The following is a 20,345-nucleotide window of genomic DNA, read 5'->3' as shown; positions in this document are numbered from 1 at the left end:
AGACAGCTTTTTAAATATTTTGGCTTCTCGGTAAGAAATGAAATTTAAATAAGAACTAATACACAGGCAAGAGTGTGCATATGAGTCACACCTCCACGCCAGCTCCTGGAGTTCACGAAGAGGTGGAGCATGTGCAGCTCCCTACCGTGGATCAGTTAAGGGTCAAGGGGTCAAGGAAGGCACACTAGGGCCCAGGGGCTTTTACCTCCTCTGCACCATACAGTACCTGGCTTTGGGAAGCACAGAGATGGAAAAGTGACCAGCAGAAAAGAGCAGCCCTTGATGCAAGGGCCCTACCCATGGTGATGGAGCAAGTATACTCTCATCCTACGTTTTATGATTGGCAGCCATGGATTTCAGTTTCAGTCCAGCCATTTATATCTGTTATTTAACCTACTTGAAATTTTTTCTTCATTCTTTTCTCTTTTTCTTGATTTTGTTTGTTTGTTTTGGGGGGGGGGGCTTGTTTTTGAGATAATGTTTCTCTGTGTAGCCCTGACTGTACTGGAACTCAGATCACATCTGGCTGGCCTTTAACTCAGAGATCCAACTGCCTCTGCCTCCTGAGTTTGGAGGTTAAATGTCAATGTTGAGAGCTAATCTGGTGCTATATATACAAATGCTAAATTCTGAACTCCAAGATGTGGTTGCCCCCAGACAAGTGAACTCTCACATATACTGGCCTTTGTTGTTTAAACTTTGTTCCCCAATTTAAAGCTATTGATTAAATAAAAATGGTTACAGCCAGTTACTGGGGAGAATAGAGTTAGGCGGGGCTTCAGTTACTGGGCTGGGGGGTTGCAGGTAGGGACCAGGAGGGTAGGAGAGAAAGGGGAAGAAGAAGAAGGGATAGGATAAGAAAGAAGAAGGAGAAAGAAGACAGAGAGAATAAGAAGTCTCCATTAGACATGATGGACCAGGAACTCAAGTGAAATTCCCCCATGAGGATGGACTGACGGAACAGAAATAACCCAGGTGTGCCTCAAACAGTGAGTACTTGGGGAGCTCGGCTGGGAAGCAGCCAGTCTAACATTAAAAAATTAGATTGGGGTGATCTTCTGGTAATTGTGATAAAACTGAATAAATAAATCTAGTAGGCCTCAGTCTCGATTACTGGGGGCTGGCCAGGTCATGTTAAGAACTAATAGAGTTAATAAATAACCTGAAGCAACAGGTGTGCTCCACTGCTGCCCAGTTTCTTTCTTCGTTCTTAAAACAGAATAAAAAGTGCCAGCATTGTTCATTGCAGTGAAATCCTTCCTAATGACACTGATATTTCTAGAAAACAATAGATGCTCAGTGAATAGACAGCTACCGTGAATAATAAACGTGTTTCCAAAATGGCACTAAACTCAGCTCGCAGAGCACTGCCTGGTCCCCTCAACGCTGCACAAAGCAGGCATGAGGACACACGGCTCTGTCCCAACACCCAGACACTGCTGGCGGGAGGTTAAGAAGTTCATCCTCGGCTACACAGAGAATTCAAGGCCAGCCTGGGATTCTAAAGAGTAATACAAAAGTGTATGTATGCTCCCTGTATTAATTGGCTTTCTATTGCTGAAATAAACATCATGATCAAAAGAACTCTGGGAAGAACAAGGGTTGTTTGTCCTACACATCTCTGTCACATTCATTGAGGGAAGTCGGCAGAGCTACAGACTGGGGGGGGGGGGGGGGGGGGGGGCAGAGGATTAAAGAGGAGTTGGTTCTGCTGGAGAAATTTGATCTTCCTAATGGAAGGAAAGCACGGAAATAGACAGCTTTGTCCTCTGGCAAGGTCTGTGACCAGCTGCTTTATTTGTACCTTAGGTATCCTGTTCTGTTCCCAAAGCAAGGGGAGGCAGCTGAAACTACTGTGCATGATAATGTCAAATGTTATCTCCAGAGAGGCCAGACTGGCCACCTCTAGGGAAAAGCTTCTCCATTTAATGTGGATTTAGATGTCAGTATCCCTGAGAATTGCTGCTAATTCCTGAAAGGTAGGGGTGTGTGTGTGTGTGTGTGTGTGTGTGTGTGTGAGAGAGAGAGAGAGAGAGAGAGAGAGAGAGAGAGAGAGAGAGAGAGAGAGAGAGAGACTGAGAGACTTCTGTGGCCCAGTACATCTTTGCTGTAAAATAGAATGCTTCAAGAAAAGGGTACTTTTTTTTTTTTTTTAACAGCATAGCATCAGAGGGCTCTCCATGAAAAGACCCATGAAACCAGTCTCTGACTGCTAAAGCCCAACCCTGAATTCTCTGTATAGATCCTCCTTGAACAAGTCAAGCTAGCAGAAGCTATAGTGAGAGGATTTTTTTTTTTTTTTTTGAAATCTCCACTTCGGGGTTGGGGGCAAGGAGGATGATTTTTAAGATGATGCCCCAGAAATATTAGGACTGGCTGGGATCTACATTGTAAGACTTAAGAGGCTTGGTTGGGATGTGTATAGTATTTGCTTGGTATGCACAAAGCCCTGGATTCAATTCCCGGTACTATGTAAACTAAATATGGTGGTGTATTATAGGTCTGTAATCCTATCACCAGGGTGGTAGAGACAGGAGGATTCAAGATCAAAGTCCTCCTCAGCTACATAGCAAGTTCAAGGCCAGCCTGGGGAGAGAGGTAGGAGGTAGTTACAAAGAAAGCACATGTATACTCAGCAAAGGGGACACATGGTAGGCAGTTCTTTTGAAGTGACCCCTTGAGAGGGGAAGGAAGACAAGAATGGAGAAGTATGTGCCTGCTGTGCATAGCTGGCAAATGCCAGTCCACCCAGGACCTCCAAAGTGAAAGGGATCCTTAAAGGGGCCAGTGTTAGGCAGAGATTCAACATCCTGTAATGCTGTCTTGTTCAGTAACTCCCTGAGAAGATTGTTACCTCCATTCAAAAGATCAAGTGGACCTGAAGGAGTTATCAGCTGGCTCAGTGCTCACAGCTCCACAGGATTCCGCAGCTGGGCTCTGAATTCCATCCAAAAAGAACTGAACACTACGTCTTCAACATCAAATGCTGCCTGCATCTCCATGTCGGACACAACGATCATCTATGCAGGACAGGAAAAAACACAGTTCTGAAAACAGGGCTAGAAATCTAGTTGTGACCATGACGGACCCAGTGGGAATTTATATCCAGTATCCCACCTGGAGGGAACAGGGCCATGTGGTAACCTGGGCTGTGACCCATTCCACTTCCATATCTTCAATGGACTTCTTGGCATTAGAGGAATAAGAACTGGGCAAGTATGGCTGTTACTATCTTAGCCCTGCCCCAGAGCCTGCATCTCTGCTCTCACATGGACACCACACAAGGACCATAATCCTGGAGTTTCTGGGACTGGCCAGTAGAAGAGAGCACAAAGGCACTGCCTGCTTGCTGGACAACCCCCACTCCCAAACACAGCCAAAGAAAGCAGCCCGGAGCACAAGGGGAAGAAGAAGCCCATGCCTGACCCATGGGAGCCTTCTACATGGGGGCCGTGGGAATTCCTGAAAAGGATGTCACAGAGACTGGATAGATGGCTGCCAAATAGTATTCCCAAATATCTGCCTGAATATGGGCTATGAGGAAAATTAAAAATCAGAAATTTAATAAATTATACAAAAGAGCCATGAAATGGTACACAGGACAATACTTCACAAAATTAATAACCCAGACCCTTATGTAGGCAAAGATTGTATCCATCTCTGGCAATTATAGGTCCATTCACTGTTTTGTTTGGGAGAGAATTCTTATATTAGTGAAGGTTATACTTGTTCTTTTATAGTTTGGGATTGTTTGCTTTTATTCACTTTTTTGCTGCTGCTGCTGCTGTTATTGTTGTTGTTGTTGTTGTTTAAAATAGGGTCTTACTATGTAGCCCTAATTAACCTCAGATTCATGATGATCCTCCTGTCTCTGCTTCCTAAGAGCCAGGAAGACAGGTGTGTCCCACCTCAACTAGGTATTTGGTGGTGGTTGTGGTTGTTTAAAGCTAATTAGTTGCCAACATTTTAACAGTCAGATTCCAGGCTTTTGTTTAAAAATTCATGGGACTCAAACTCCCTGTGCATTACACAGAAAGTTGATATTTACTCAGAACTTAAACTATGCACGGGTTTAACCCATTGTCCATTCTGTGCATCCATGAGTAGGGTGGTAGGTGAAATCACCTTTAAAGGAAAACAAGTCTTTAATCCCAGCACTCAGGTCTATCTCCATGAGTTCAAGGCCATCCTGGTCTACATAATAAGTTCCAGACAAGCTAGAGCTTAGTAGTGAGGCTGCCTCTAAAAGGAAAGAAAGAAAAAAGAGAAAAGAGATACAGGGAGGGAAAGGGGGCATCCATCAAAACTGATTATATCATTACAAAGGAAATTTGACTTTCACCAGTTTAAAACATTTGATCCAGACTGCAAATACATGTACAGAAAACATAAGAGAAATATATATCCAAGATGGTCCCGCTGTAATATTGTTTGAAATAGCAAAGCCCTGGAAGCCACTAAAATGTTCATCAGTAGGAGACTGACTAAATACTACACTATACAGACGATCCACACAGTGGGGGTCCTGCACAGCTATTTTTAAAAGCAAGAAATACAGTAGCTCTATTATATACCACTCACAACATTCCCCAAGAATGTATTTTAAAAAGTGAAAGAAGAGGTAAAACAAAAAAAATATATATGAACAATCTGAAGGGTAGTGTATACAGTGTCATTCCACTTAAAAGAATGATTTTTTATGCATGTGGGTGTTTTGCCTGCATATACATCTATGCACTGTGTACAGGTCTGATACCCTCAGAGGCCAGAGAAGGGCATCAGATGGATCAGATTTCCAGAGACTGTGGCTCCAGAAAGTTGTAAGCTACCATATGTGTACTAGAAATTGAACCCAGGTCCTCTGGGAAAGCATCCAGTGAACTTAACCAATGCGTCAGCTCTTTAGTCCCTATGAGAAGGATTTTTAAGAGAAAAAGAAATGCATGTAAATGTGCAGAGAATTAAGGATGGGTACATAAAGCCAACCGGGAGCGAGTTCAATCAGCAAAGGGAAGAATAACGTCTACTTTTCTTTTTTGCCATGATTTATTTATTTTTATTTTTTATGTTCATTGGAGTTTTGCTTGCATGTAGATTACCTAGAACTGGAGTTATAAAGAGTTGTAAGCTGCCATGTGGGTGCTTGGAATTGAACCCAGGACTTCTGGAAGATCAACCGGTGCTCTTAACCTCTGAGCCATCTCTCCTGCCCCTAACTTCTACTTTTCACACCTTTCTATCTCTTTTTAAAACTGTGACATATATAATAGTTATCACTTAAAGAATGTGTATTTTAATGATTAAAACAAAAACAGGAGCTTTTTAAAAAATGAAACAGGGGCTTTAAACCAATGTCTCTCACATACAGAGGGCCGGGCTCACCTACCATGTACAAGATCCTAGGTTGATTCCTCAGCACCACAAGAAAACCAGCAAAAACCAAAACTATAGCAGTCTTAAAAGTAAAATTCTAAGTAAGAGGAAATCACTTTCTGCAGAAGTTAACTTATGTGAAAACCCCAACAATCCTATGGCTATATATATATATATATATATATATATATATATATATATATATATATATATATATCAGCACTGACAGTGGCAGGCTGTTGTGACTCCACCCAATCTCACACATGGAAATGTCAAGGCCCATGGCACTCCACTGGAACCAATAATGGGTTAATGGATATATAAAGCACTGGACACTTGACAACCCTGAGTGAGGCCTCCACAAGTAATGTCGTTAACACTCTGAGTATTGCCTGTTGCTTGTCCCAACCACACATCAGCCCCTCCACGTTATCCAATCCCGACTGATCTGAAGCTGCATGAGTCAGTGATCAACCAAGGATCTCTACTGCAGAAAAACCCAAGCTCTTCTGAACCACACAGTCCTGCCCTGAAAATGGAAGCGTGGCTCAGTCTCAAGTGTTTCCTCAGGATAGGCAGAAGGTATCACATCTCAAAACTTCGTGTCCTAGTTCCCACTCCAGAGAGGTACTGCTACACAAGTGTGTATCCCCAAAAGATGCTCTACCCCACCTTCAACAACATCTTAGAAGACAGGAAGCTTGAGACCCCACACTTGGCTTCCTTATGCCCTTTTCACAAATCCCCTCCCTAACATCCCTGTGCTCTTCCTAAAGAAGTGGCACTAAATGCCAATTTCCAACCTTGCCCACATGAAAGGACACTATACTACTAGGACATGACTCTCTTCCCTGAATCTTTGTCTCCCTCACCTGCTCACCATCCACATCAGATATGCCCTTAAGGCCTGTTCCACTAAGCCAGGCTTTGAGAGCAGTCCACCTTACATCCCTGGGTCCCGGCTACATACACAGGTGATGGTCTGGGAAAGGTTCCCACGGTGCATTAGCTCCAGACAGTGAGACAGGAAGAGTGTGGCGCTTTCCAGCCCCTTCTCAATAATTCATGAGGCTCAAACTGGGGGACCTTTTCCTCCTACATGAGGCAAGCTGTCTTGTCTTATCAGCATGCACTGAGTAACACAACTACAATTTCACAGCTGAGGAAGCCCCGCCCCCCATCCCATAGACCTAGTTCTTGCTGGTCACATCACTGGCTATCCATATGCAGCCCACAGCACACCTTGTATGCTGGACTCCTGCTTTCTGCTTTGTCTTCTTAGCATATATGTGTGTGTGTGTGTGTGTGTGTGTGTGTGTGTGTGTGTGTGTGTGTGTGAAATGATTCTTCCTCTTCCTCTTCCTCTTCCTCTTCTTCTTCTTCTTCTTGTTTGAGACAGGGTTTCTCTGTGTAGCCCAGGCTGTCCTGGCAGATCAAGGTAGCCTCTCTCCAGCTGTGCAGGGCAGAGCATTGCCCTTGGTCTCTGCTTATATACTGTCCAATGGGTGTCATGGGGCGCTAGAACTGTGTCTGGTTATCCTGAGTGGGTGATGTCACTGGGTTCTGCTTATCAGTACAGCCTTGGGTGTCGTGGGGTTCCTGAATAAGCTATTTTTACATGTCTAGAGGCGTTTTCTACTATGCTCATCACAGTGTGTTCATGGGACTACAGGGGTAGGGGTATCACACATGTGCATGTAGAAGCCAGAGGTCAACATGGAGTGATTTCTATCACTCCCCATCTTTTTCTTGAGATAGGGTTTTTCACTGAGCCCGGAGCTCATGGATTAACAAGACCAGATGACCAGAAGCCTCAACAATCACATTGTCTGTCTCTCCAAAGCTAGGAATACAGCAGTTAGCTGCCACACCCTGCTTTTTATGTTAATGTTGAGGATCCAAACTCAGGGCTAGCATGCTTATTCTACAAGCACTTTACCGAATGAGTTATCTGTGCAGTCCTGCATATAAACCCAGGGTTTGTTTGTTTGATTGATTGTTTTATTTTGTTTTTTTGAAGGAAGAATTATTTGGAGTTTAAGGAAGCAAAACAGAAACAAAAATAAATCAATAAAATCTCAAAGCTTCCCCTACAGAGACTGTCCCACGTCCCCACCCCCAAAAAAGGTGGGCCAACGGATGTGTGAGGAGCAGCTGGAGCATGCGAAAAGCTGAGGGTTCCTGGGAAGCCTTGTGGGTGGTCTTGCAGGAAACTTGGACTGAGAATTTGCCGGGAGTCCCAAATCAGGCAAGGGGGCGCGGGGCGCCAGCAGGGAGCGCTCGCAACCGCCGCGGCTCCCGCCTCGTCCCGGGCCGTCGCGGAGCAGGTCCTGGAAGCCAGACAAGCAATCTGGAGAGGCAGGACGCTCGCAGCTAGACCAGCCTCCCGCCCTTTGAACTGTCCCCTCCCCTAGCAGAGTTCAACCCAGCCCCCCGGCCTGAACTATGCAGAAAGCGGGACTGCTGGTAGGTGGCTGGACTCGAGCGTGGAAGTCGGTGAGGATGGCCAGTTCCGGGTTGACTCGTCAGAACCCTCTCGCGAATAAGGTGGCCCTGGTCACAGCCTCCACCGACGGGTGAGTACCAGAGCCAGAGTCTCCATCCAGAAACAAGTACTCTTTAACTCCTGGACTGTTGTCCTGGAGCTTCAGATGCGGCCAAAGGCCTTCCCGGGAGAGAAAAAGGAAACCCACATGGTGGACCAGAAATCGCTCCGAATCCCCGACCAGGCTCTGCCACGGGCTAGCCTTGTGTCACTCCTTCCTTCGGCTTTGTGACAGCTAAACTCTGCCAGGTGGACCCAGGTTCCCTTGCTTCTGGGCTGCCCCAATCGACAGCTCCACCTAGAGTCTGGGAAGACCAAACCAACCAGTCAAGTCTCCCCAGAGTCCTCACCCCTTACCTATATCCTGTGCCCATATCTTTACTTCAGTGTGTATATTTTGGCCTCCGTGCCCAGCCCATCTCACCCACCAGACTCAACTATCCAGTTTTTTTTTTTTTTAATCCCCACAGGACCTTGGTAGATTAAAGCTCCCTGAAAATCTGGAATACAGATGTATATGAAAAGCTAACATCTGACTATGATAAAATACGTAATTGATATTTACATTTTGAGCCATACTTTTTGGTGAAGGCCCCCAAATATAACAAAGGATAGAATTTTGAGGTTGTAGTGTGGTTAGAGAGATATCTGGGGATATGGGCTCCTTCTGACAAGGTCCCTAAGCCACTGCCATGGCAATGACTGAACACTCATCCATTTCTCTCCCCTCTGTCCCAACTGGATATAAGTACAGTACCGGTCATGAGGGCTGTGGTAGGTGATGTCAGTTCTGGGAACTGGGGTAAAAGACAAGATCATAATAAAATGATCTGAGCTTGTCCTTCTGCCTTCACTGTTAAGCCTCCTCTACCTAGTAGAAATGCGTGAAGCTCAAATACAGGGAGAGCAAGGGTCCAAAGCCCACGTGTGCTCTCACTCTTTTCCCTGCAGCAGAGACCTTGACAGTGTGTCTCCTTTTGCGCTTGTAGGATCGGCTTTGCCATCGCCAGGCGTCTGGCTGAGGACGGGGCCCACGTGGTCATCAGCAGCCGTAAACAGCAGAATGTGGACCGTGCAGTGGCCACACTACGGGGAGAGGGTCTGAGTGTGACTGGCATCGTGTGCCATGTGGGGAAGGCAGAGGATCGAGAAAAGCTGGTAACCACGGTGAGCAGGCAGGATATGGGAGCTGGGCCAAGGCGTGGCAGAAGGGAGGCAGCCTGTGCCCTCCTGCCTGATATCTAAGAGAGCACTGGTGAGATGCAACCTATGCTGACCCTTGCCAGCACCCTAACGCTCATACCCAAGCTAGTCTACCAATAATGTTTTAAACATTAATTTTATTATGTTTCGTTGCGAGTATGGTTGGGAAGTACTTGTTCGTGTAGGTGCCTGTGGAGGCCAGAAGAGACTCAAATCCTCTAAAGGTGGAGTTACAGGTGGTTATAAGCCACCTGATGGGGGCGCTGGGAACTGACCTTGGGGCCTTTATGAGAAAAGTACATCCTTTGGCCTACTGAGCCATCTCTCCAGACTCTCACCAATACATTTTTATCGTGTGCCCTTTTCGGTTATGTCTGCACCCCAAAGTCTAAGCATAACCAGATTCTCCCAACCAGAGAGTCAAAAATCACTCTGGTCCTTCAACCTTGCATGATCCCTTAGACACCACACACACACACACACACACACACACACACACACACACACACAAATGCCTGCTCCTGGTTCCCTGGTCTGAGTTAATAAATGCTCTCCTGTTCTTTGGCTCACAGAGCTGTTGGGCACTGGGAAGAGGCAGTTCACTGTGTTTCATTCACCTGCTATGAACCAATCTTGTGTTCAGAACCTTATGTGGTTTTTGTTGTTGTTGTTGTTGACATTGATTTGGTTTGTTTTAGAGGGGCCAGGATCTTGTGCTGGAGCTAAAGTGGTATGTAATTCTTTTTTTTTTTTTTTTTTTTTTTTTGAGACAGGGTTTCTCTGTGTAGTCCTGGCTGTCCTGGAACTCACTCTGTAGACCAGGCTGGCCTCGAACTCAGAAATCTGCCTGCCTCTTATAATTCATTTTTCAACCCTGTCTAGCCATGAACTTGCTCCAATACTGGAAGTACAAGTGTAGGCTACTCCACCAGGCAGGGACTGTTCTCCCTGTATTTACAGAGACTGGATCATCTCATCATCCAAAAAGGAAAAACCTGTAACTCAGGCCAGGCCTACCCTTTCAACACCTACAAGAGCACCAGAAACATCCCCCATTTATGTAGTGCCAAGCCTTGGGTGCCCAAATAGACTTTAGTCTAAGCCCATCAGACTTGACACTTGGCACCAGTCTCCAGCTGTGTAAGAAAATATAAATCAAACTGCAGAGGAGTGTCTTCCCCCCGCCCCAAGTTTCAAGGTGTGCACTATTCCCCAAAATCCAAGGGAGGACCCACCAGCACTGAGAAAGTACAGCATGTGTGAACACATCAGACAGTTGGCAGAAATAATGTGGGCAGCCTTCCTGGAAGAGGGGGCCCTAACACTTGACTAAAGTGTGACAGACAAAATAAGACAATTCCATTATTTTTTATGTTTATTTTATGCATATGAATTTTTTGCCTGCATGTGTGTCTCTACACTATGTGTGTCCCATGCCCATGGAGGTCAGAAGGTGGTGCCATATCCCTTGGAATTGGAGTTACAGGCAGTTGTGCCACCATACAAGTGCTGAGTACCCAACCAGGGTCCCCTGTAAGAACAGCCCGTGCTCTTACCCACTGAGCCATCTCTCCAGCCCCAAGATAAATCTAATTGATTTTTAAAGAACTGTGGACAGAATCTTAAATGTGCATTGCAAAGGGTCAGATATGAGTCTGAGAAAGTTTGCATTGCCTGCCATAGGCTGCTGGAAGAGCCTGGGACTATAGTGTTTGTCTTGAGAAGTAAAGGCCGATTAGTGACAGCCATTTCACACACACACACACAACGGTGCTATTGTCAAAACCAGAGCCATGCACAATTTCATGTCAAAATCCTATGAGGTGGGGAGGGACTTGGGAAATGGTCCAGCTATCAAATGTCTTGCTCCGTCAAGGACTGAGACTAAGACTAAAACTTCCAGGCCCACATAAGTCCCAGGTGTATCTGGGGGCTCACCCGTAATTCCAGTCTCAAAGCAAGCTCTAGGTTTGATTGACAGACACAGACTCAAAAGAATAAGGTGGACTAGCAGCCGAGGAAGATCCCTGATATCAACCTCAGGCTTCCACACGCATATGCACCCACATATGAACATGCAAATACACAGGAAAAGAAGAAAAGCCTTATTAGAAAAGCATGCTCTGGCCCCCAGCAAGTCCACCTAGCTGATCCTGCAGCCCTGGCTCTGAAGTGGAGCTTGAGTCAGACCTTGAAGAGTGAGTGAGTAGTACTAGGTAGCTAGGATGAGGTCAGGGCTCCAGTGACCCTGAAATATGAGCAAACAGCCAAGGACTGAAGAGAAGAGGGGAGCCCTGTCAGTCCTCAGCCAAGAGCTAGACCTGTCGGAAGAGGGCTGCATGGGTGGGGTTCAGGGACTTCCACAGGCTCCCGAAAAAGTGTCAATAGTTGTGAAGCAAATAGAAGCCACGTGAAGCTTGGAGCAAGATGAAACTGACTTACAGAAGGATAATCTGGCAGTAGTGACAATGAATGCAGAAGATGCTGGACCAAGAACATCAGTGAGGAGGCCGTTGGCTGTCATCCCGGTCTAGAGCTGTGGCTAAGGGACCAGTATGGGTTACTCAAGAGACAGTGTGGAGATTTTTCTAACCACGAGTTACATTATAAAATGAGAATAGAAGAAGTATACTCATGCATAGACACGCACACGTACACATATGTAAAAATCTTAAAAGAAAAAACTGTTGGGAAGGCTGAACAGCGGATGTCAGGGTGGAAGGTCACAGAGTGACCATCAGCAGTTTGAGGGGTTCTTTTGTGTCAGCTGTTACCCTGCAGTGAAAACAACTGCTCCCCAAAGGTGGCTGCAGCTCTCACAGCCTCCCACTCTGCACCACAGTCCACAGGCAGTGCTGTGGTGGCACAAGCCAGGCTCCCCACTTGATCATACTCCTGAGGCTGGAAAGATGGCTCAGTGGTTAAGAGCACTGATTGCTCTTCCAGAGGTCCTGAGTTCAATTCTCAGCAACCACATGGTGGCTCACAACCATTTGTAATGGGTTCTGATGCCCTCTTCTGGTGTGTCTGAAGAGAACAATTGTGTGCTCATATACATAAAATAAATAAATAAATAAATCATTAAAAAAAGAAGAAGAAAATTTAAAATAAATAATTGTTGAAACAGACCAGTCCAAAGCACGCTAGTGTGACTGTACAGTTTAAAACAAAGTCTGATGGTCATCAACATGGTCTTTTCTCTTTTGGCATTTTGGAGGGTGGCTTTTTATATTGGGGATTGGGGTTGTGAGGTAGGGTCTTGCTCTATAGCTCAGACTACCTTGAACCTGTGACTCGCTGCCTTGGCTTCCCTTGAGCTGGGATCACAAGCATAGACTCTCATACACAGTTTCTCATGAACATGTATGATTCTATGATGCTCAGTCAACAAAGGCTTCTCCCCTGTGTTTGCAGACAGGCGTGAAAGGGGAGGGAGACAGAAGCCAGAAGACGGCAAACACCCTCTGGCTCAGTCCATACCCTCTCCCCTTTCCAGACAGTTACAGAGCATGGCACACATCACTTTCCTTCTGTTCTGTTCTTGCCTGTCACATGTCAGCAGGCTTTTCACGCAGAGGAAAAGCAGGCGACTGAGACTTTCGGCTACAATACCAGCATTTAGAGCATGAACAAGTGCATTGGTGTGGTTTTAGTGGAGTCTATGACTTTAAATTTTTGTTAAATGAACACGTTGACAGCCTGGGTATTCCTCTAGCAGTGTAGAAACAACTGAGCTTAGCACCTAGTTAGCAAGAATAATTAGTTAAAAGGAGAAGCTGGCAGATGGTGCGCATTGTTAATGACACCCCTCCTTTGCCAAATTGGAGGCACAAAGTTGATTGAGGGCCCATTACATGCTATTTGCCCAGGGCTTCAAAATTGCCTGGTCTGGGCAAATACAAAGCCTGGTTTTATGATAGCTTCTAATTCCTGACAATGCTTGTCGGCCTGTTCTCCCTGGCCTTCACCACCTACTTAGAACTTACTGAGAAGGTGAGATACCTCCTTTCTTGGCTTTCTCAGTTTAAGCCTCAGTCTCTGCCTTGCCTCTTCTGTACTTCTGGGCCAAAAAAGAGAAGAGAAAATGATATCAAAGCTGAGTGTTTTACTGCTTCAGAGCCGGGCTAGTGTTTCCACCAGCACACTTCTCCTGCACAGCTGCTTCATATGCGTCCCGACCTGCTTGCAGAAGGCTCCTAGAAATCAGCTCTCTGCTAGAACTGGAGTCTGGCCTCAGTTCAGCCATCACTTTGTAACCTGAGGTAGGGGGATCCTTTTACTTTTCCCAAACACCAAAGGAGTGGACCTTCCCTCTCTTAGTTGCCTCTACAAAATGATTGCTGAGTTACAATCTTGAAAAATGAACTTCCTCAGACCTAGGTGTCATCACTTCCACCATGAGGAAATTGGGCTAGAACAGTTCTTTCCCAGGATCTCTCTTCATTTGGTTACATGTGGACAGGCCAGCTTTGAGGTCATGGCAACGTATTCAAGAAAATGAGCAGTGGGTGCTTGAGGAAATGGAGCTGGGACTCAAGAGGAGATCTAGAAATAGATTTGAGGTGAAAGGTGAAGGTGTGAGGATGGAGGAACTGAATAAAGAGAAGTGTAAAGGAAAGATGGAGGGGTCAGAGACGCCCTTCAAAGAACAGGCAGATTGGGAGATGCACAGAAATAAAGGCTTCAAATGTCATCAGACCTCAGGGGGCCTTTAGAGAGAATGTGCTTCGAGAAAGACATTTGACAACTGCTTCCAAGAAGAAATTCCATATCAACATTGACAAAGGAGCAGCCATCTCTTAGCTGAAGCCCTGAATCATGCCTTCTTCCTCTCTAGGCTCTGAAGCTTCACCAGGGAGTTGATATCCTGGTCTCCAATGCTGCTGTCAACCCTTTCTTTGGAAATCTAATGGATGTCACAGAGGAGGTGTGGGACAAGGTAAGAGGAGATGAAGGCAACCAGGGACTGGCCTCAGCCCAAGCTTGGCTGGCCTAGAAAATGCCCTGCCTTCCTCCAGGGCATGTGTGAAGGGCTCACCCTGTTGTGGACTTGGTAAAGCATTTGTGAGGGTTAGAGTCCAGTGTCCTGCTCCTCCCCCTCTGTTTTTTCCTTGCTGAGTCTGTCCTTGGCTCTATGCTAGCCGCATCTGCTTCATTTCCCCACCTCTCTCTCCCTAGGCTGCTCACCCGTGCACTTCTTCCTGGTTTATTTCCAGTAGAAATATGGTAGCTAAGAGACCAATAATAACTACTCTGCTTAAACTTACCCACCCACCTATCCCCTCCTCGGCTGTTGGGAAAGAGTGCCTTTTCATTAGTTGGGAATGTTAGTAGCTGCTGTTGAATGAAATACCAATTTTGGTGGAATTACAAACACTGACACTTTATAGCATACAGCCTTGGGATATGACATGTCCTTTTCTCTTCCTAACTGACATTGAACAAGAAAATTGTTCAATTTCTATTGAAATTGCTAGGAGATTTCAGGTGAACGTGTCTTATCACATCATATTCATAATGTAGTTTGTCGATCTATACCCTTTGATGATAAAGCTTTAATTGTAGTATTTGTCTTTGTTTTCTAAGTCACTATTCCCACATGATTTGGATATGGTAAATTTCTTAGGATCCCCTGTGGATTTCCCAGCATGAGAGTTTAAGGATAGCAAGAATATTGTAGTTTATCAGAGCTTCAGACATAAAGACCAAAGTGCCAAAATGTTCTTCAGTGAACCAGTTTCTGGTTATAGTATTTTTTAAAGTAAAGAATCATCTTTTGGAAAAAAGTTAAATTAGTTTGTAGCTTGGTGATTTTTTTTCTTCTCCTTTTTATTTGAAAGGCTTTTTTATTATTTTTTAAATTTGTATGTGTGTCTTGTCTGTATTTGTGTCTGTATACCACATGCATGCTCACAGAGGCCAGAAGAGGGCGTTGTATAGCACGGAGCTAAAGTTAAAGATGGTTGTGAACCAACCTGTAAGTGATGGAACCAAACTCAGGTCCTCTGCAAGAGCAGTAAGTGCTCTTAACCACAGAGCCATCACTCCAGCCCTGCTGATTTTTCTTTTCCTTTTACTTTTCCTTATTTTTTTAAGTCAGAATTTTGTTAAATAGCCCAGGCTGGCTTTGAACTAGCAATCCTCCTCCCTTAGCTTCTAGAATACTAGGATTTAGGGTATGTGTCACCATGCTTGGCTCTGGAATCTTTTAAAAAGAAAATTTAGAAAAAAGCCAAGTGTTGAGACACACACTTGTAATCCCAGTACTTAGGAGGCTGAGACAGAAGGACCACTGTAAATTTAAGTAAATAGACTATATGGTGAGTTCAAGACTAGCCTAGACTATATACTGTAAAGCCCTGTATATAGCCTAGAGTGTATACTGTAAAATGGTGGTATAGTATATAAAATTCTGTCACTGTTACTTTTTTGGGGTATAATAATGGATAGTAATTATGCGAAAGGAAATTCTTATTCTTTGGGAAAGCATTTGGGCCAAGAGCATTGTCAAGTCTGCAATGCTTCGCTTAAAAACAAAAATAGGGGCTGGGAAATGATTCAGTGAGTAAAGTATTTGCCACACACGCATTAAGACCTGGGTTAAGATTCCCCAAGCCCCACCTGAAAACCAACATAGTTCATGAGCCTCTAAGCAGGACTGTGCAGACTGGTAAAGACAACCAGATCCCCAGAGCTTGCTATCCATCCAACTAGACTAGCTGAATCAGTAGCACTGCCTCAGAGAACAAGGTGGAGAGCAATAGAAGAAAACATTAAGCATTGACCTCTGAGACACACACACACACACACACACACGCACGCGCGCGCACACACATACACACAAAGAGAGAGACACATACTTTCAAGAAAGAAAGAAAGAAAGAAAGAAAGAAAGAAAGAAAGAAAGAAAGAAAGAAGGAAGGAAGGAAGGAAGGAAGGAAGGAAGGAAGGAAGACAGACCCAGGGGCTGGGCAAATAGCTCAGCAAAATACTTGCTGTAAAAATCATGAAGGCTAGACATCAGACCTTCAATGTTCCTGTCATCCCAGCATTAGGGAAAACAGACCGTGGTATGTGCTTACTGACTAGTCATCTGAATCAGTGAGCTCTAGGTTCAGTGACTGAGCCTGTCTCAAAAAAAAAAAAAACAATAATAAATTAGAGAATCACAGCCCACTGTAGTGTAGGTCCAGGCCATGACCCAATTCCAGGTTCTCCGTACTTGGAAAAAGTACAAAAATCCAGCTCAAAACCAAAGCAGGTAGTCCTGAGAGGTCAAGCTGCCTGTGGACCAGCTGGGTATGAGAGATGAACTGGCTTCATTCTGCCTCACCTAACCTGATGTGCCACCAGCTACTTAATGGAGCTGTGAGAGGCACCCACTCAACCTTGAACCCTAAGTGGTTCCATTGTTAGGCCAACCCGAGGTTTCTATCAACCCCAACAGGCATTTTCAGAGACCATGTGAGTTCTCATCGCTGGGCCCCTGTGACAATCTTCTTATGTTGCCTTCCTCTCTGTCGCCTTCAGGTTTTGAGCATTAATGTGACTGCTACAGCCATGATGATTAAAGCGGTGGTGCCAGAGATGGAAAAACGAGGGTACCGATACTGAGAGGAAGCTCGGGTGTGGGGGTCCCCTCAGGGGCAGCGCTCTTTATGCTGAAGGGGGTCAGCTCTCTTTCCTTTTCAGAGGCGGCTCAGTGGTGATTGTGGGTTCCATAGCAGGCTACGCTCGATTCCCTGTGAGTACCTGTTGCTCCTGCCTGCCTTCCCTCCTACACCATCCACCCCTCCCACCGCCCAAAGAAGTATTTAGCATCATTCTGCCAAGTCCCCTCCCACAAGAGAAACACCTTGCTTCCGTGAACCCTAACCTATATGAGAATGCACGGCGGTTTCTGACTGCAACCTTCCCTAACAGGAGGTGCTTTTTTGGGCTCCTGGCCTTGTTGTACAATAAGAACCAAAAACGACCCTACAAACTAACAAACGAAATCAACTCTCTTCTTTCCCTAGTTTCTGGGCCCTTACAATGTTAGCAAAACAGCTATTCTGGGTCTTACTAAGAACTTTGCCACAGAATTGGCCTCGAAGAACATTCGAGTGAACTGCTTGGCGCCTGGACTCATCAAGACTCGCTTCAGCAGTGTGGTGAGAAGGAAGAACATTGTACCCCCAGATCTCTTGAAAGAATAGGGAAGCCTAGGCCCGAGTCTTAGCCCAGCCCCCACCTCCATCCCTACTGCCTGTGCTTCCTCATACCCATGTCCTCACCAGACAGCTTCCCAGGCCAGAAGCCCACATCCCCCATCCTACTTGGCTCTACCAAGTGAAGCAGGGCCAGGAATTCAGACTGCACCCGTACTGTATCCTGTCTCCTAAAGTGGATGAGAACTGAGGAGACCTAGCAAGATACCTGAATAAGACTTGAAAAGATGAAGTAGAGGGCTGGCAGTAGAGAGAGAAGAGAGTGGAAAAGCAACAAGAGGTGGACATTGGAATCCTTCCCTAACAGGCTATGGGACAGAGCTCCCTCCATTCTCTTCCCTGCTTTCCTCTTCTTGCGCATAAAAGTATTTCCCTTCTTCCCACAGTTGTGGAAGGAGAAAGCAAGAGAGGACACCATGAAAGAAACCCTGCAAATCAGAAGGTAAGCAGGTTAGGGTTACTGTGGATAGACAGAAAGCTCTCCCCTGGCTCTCAGTCCCACAGATAACACAGCACGTTCCTTTTTGACATCACAGATTCATAGACCCTATCACTCCTGTCACCTGACCAAAGATGCTGCTTTCATTACAAAAACCAAAGGCATTAGAGCCAGCTCAAAGCAGAGCTCTCGGCCACTGTCTGCCTCTTCTGGCACCTGTGGAGACCAGAACCCAGGAGACAGTGGTGTTTCCGAAGTTCAGCCTGATGTTCCTACAATCCAAATAAATCCACTAAGAAGCTGTACTAAAGCCCCAGACTATGCCTGTGGGACTTGCTCTCTTCCCCAGACAGTTTTGCTAGGTCTCCATTGCTCTTGGTCCACTGCCTCTCTCTGCCTTCTGACTGCTCCAGCTTGACCCCTCAAGGACACATGCTGGCAGTGCCTACCTCGTTACTCGTCCAAACATTCCCACACTTCCTCAAGTCCTCCCAAAGTCAAGCATGAGCTTTACGCTCAGTTAACAGAGTCTTGCCATCCTAAAGCCCCCAGTGAGTGATCTAACCCCAAGTATCTGAATCCTGGCTGCACATCTGAAGCGTCTAGGGGAGCTTTCCCTGGTGCACTTGCTTACTGCACACTCCCAGGGACTCTTCTTCAACTGACCCATGGTAGAATTTATACATCTTTTTTCCTTTTCTTTTTATTAACCCTTCCAGGTAACTACACCGTGCAGAGAGGTTGGAGAAACACTAGGTCTTCCAGTCCCTCATACCTCTAGATGTGATTTAACACATTCTTATAAAACAAATGTGTTCATAAAAGGACAAAAAAATAGATCCCTGAAGAGGTTCTGTACATTGAACCTGTACAAATGAATTGCCTTGATCATGCCACTTCTTATCAACACAGACTCTCTGACACTCGAATAGTATATATACATGTTGAAATAATTTCTTTTGAAACATCAAATAATTGTTCACCATTTTATCGGTCTGACCTTGCATTTTAGTATCTAAAAACAGTGTTTACATATTTAAATATAACACGGTTTTGCAGGATACAGTATTTATGCTTCTATAAATTATAGCCACATAATCATAACCACCCTATTTAATAGGCAAAAAAAAAAAAGTCTGCACAGTGGTTCTGAAAAATCACCTAATTTTTTTTTTAATTTTAAAAATACCTATGGGTGTTTTGCCTGCATGTATGTCTGTGTGTCTGTGTTCCTGATGCTCTTGCCCCTGTAAGGCAGAACAAGGCATGACACACCCCTGAATTGGAGTTTTGAACTGTTGTGAACTGTGTGTATCCTGGGACTTAAACCTGGGTCCTTTGGAAGAGCGCTGGCCAATGCTCCTAACTGCTGAGCCTTCTCACCAGCTCCCACCTGACAATTCTTAAGCAAATTTCATGCCCTGTGGGGCAGATGAGAGAGGCTAGCCTGTTTGACATTTGCTCTCTTCTTGGTTCCTGTTTCCCAGGCTAGGCAAACCAGAGGATTGTGCCGGCATAGTTTCCTTCTTGTGCTCTGAAGATGCCAGTTACATCAATGGCGAGACAATAGTGGTGGGGGGAGGAACTCCTTCTCGCCTCTGAGGACCCAGAGACAGCCTACCAGGGCAAGTGTGTGGGGAGGGCACAGTCCACCCTGCCTCTGTCGCCCTTCCTTGCCACTGCCTTACATCTTGTTCACCTCACAAAATCAGCTCTGCCCAGTGATAAGTTCCTGCTTTCCCTGTGGTCAAAGTGTGGTCAGATGAGCATCCTTGCTGTTGCTATGGCCTTGAAACCGGCTTTGGGGAGGGGGCGGGGAGCTGGGGAGATAGGTAGTGGAAAGAGGGCTTGCTGAGAAGACTGTGGCTACTTTCGTGAAGATCAAATCCCTCTCATCCCCTGGAGTCTCTGGAGATTCTGAGGGGAGATAGAAGGGACGGATCTGAACAGAGATGGACATTAACAATTTACATATACGGTACAAATAAAATGAAGATGATCGCGTTGCTCTGAATCAGTGTGTGTTCATTTCTCAATGTGAGGTGTTTAGTGTATCTGAGAAGTCTAGGCAGTGCTGAATCTCTGGATTCTCCCTAGCCCTCCCCCCTATCTCCAAGGGCTGAGCTTGCCGCCCAAGGGTGGTTGTGTCTGCCTGCCACGGAGCTGCCTGCCAGCTGTGGGGGGAGGTGGCTCGGGAACTCCCAGGTGCTACTCTTAGCCTCACACCCCCAGGGACGGTGCCAAGGACGCCACGGGGATCTCCGAGACTAGACTAGCGAGCAGAAAAGAACCAACTCCCTCCCGCACATTCGGACAGGTCTTCTTGCAGCATCGCCCTTGATTCAGAGTTCCCTCCAGGGTCAGCAAGGACGAGCTGGACGGTTCCTGAGCTGGAAGGAGTGGGAGGGCGGGGCCATACAAGGATGACCCCGGGAGGGGGTGCCGAGGCACATAAACAAAGAAATTGAAGAATCCTGCTCCGGGTGGCCGAAGCGTGGGTGGCACGCCAGTAGAAACGCTGCACCCCGCCCCTGAGATAGCTCGGACACCAGGCGCCGCGCTCTGGGCTTCTCAC

At 45.9% G+C, this 20,345-nt stretch overlaps 1 protein-coding gene across 2 annotated transcripts; it reads left to right on the top strand.

Annotated features, from left to right (window-relative positions):
* Window positions 1–7,629: 7,629 nt before the first annotated feature.
* Window positions 7,630–19,784, top strand: LOC117706355 (dehydrogenase/reductase SDR family member 4). 2 transcript variants are annotated; one of them, XM_034499310.2, is made up of 8 exons: window positions 7,630–7,949; window positions 8,908–9,085; window positions 13,959–14,060; window positions 16,652–16,722; window positions 16,814–16,865; window positions 17,140–17,274; window positions 17,718–17,773; window positions 19,258–19,784. In XM_034499310.2, the coding sequence occupies exons 1-8, from the start codon at window positions 7,819–7,821 to the stop codon at window positions 19,370–19,372; spliced, it is 840 nt and encodes a 279-aa protein (XP_034355201.1). In that variant the 5' UTR covers window positions 7,630–7,818; the 3' UTR covers window positions 19,373–19,784. The 2 variants fall into 2 exon arrangements, with proteins under 2 accessions (XP_034355201.1, XP_076787106.1); XM_076930991.1 differs by lacking the exons at window positions 7,630–7,949; window positions 8,908–9,085 and adding an exon at window positions 9,729–9,851.
* The last annotated feature ends 561 nt before the right edge of the window (window positions 19,785–20,345 follow it).

Source organism: Arvicanthis niloticus, chromosome 3, assembly GCF_011762505.2.
Source record: "Arvicanthis niloticus isolate mArvNil1 chromosome 3, mArvNil1.pat.X, whole genome shotgun sequence".
Lineage (NCBI taxonomy): Eukaryota > Metazoa > Chordata > Mammalia > Rodentia > Muridae > Arvicanthis > Arvicanthis niloticus.
The sequence above is the reverse complement of the archived record's forward strand: the minus strand, read 5'-3'. Positions and strand labels throughout refer to the sequence as shown.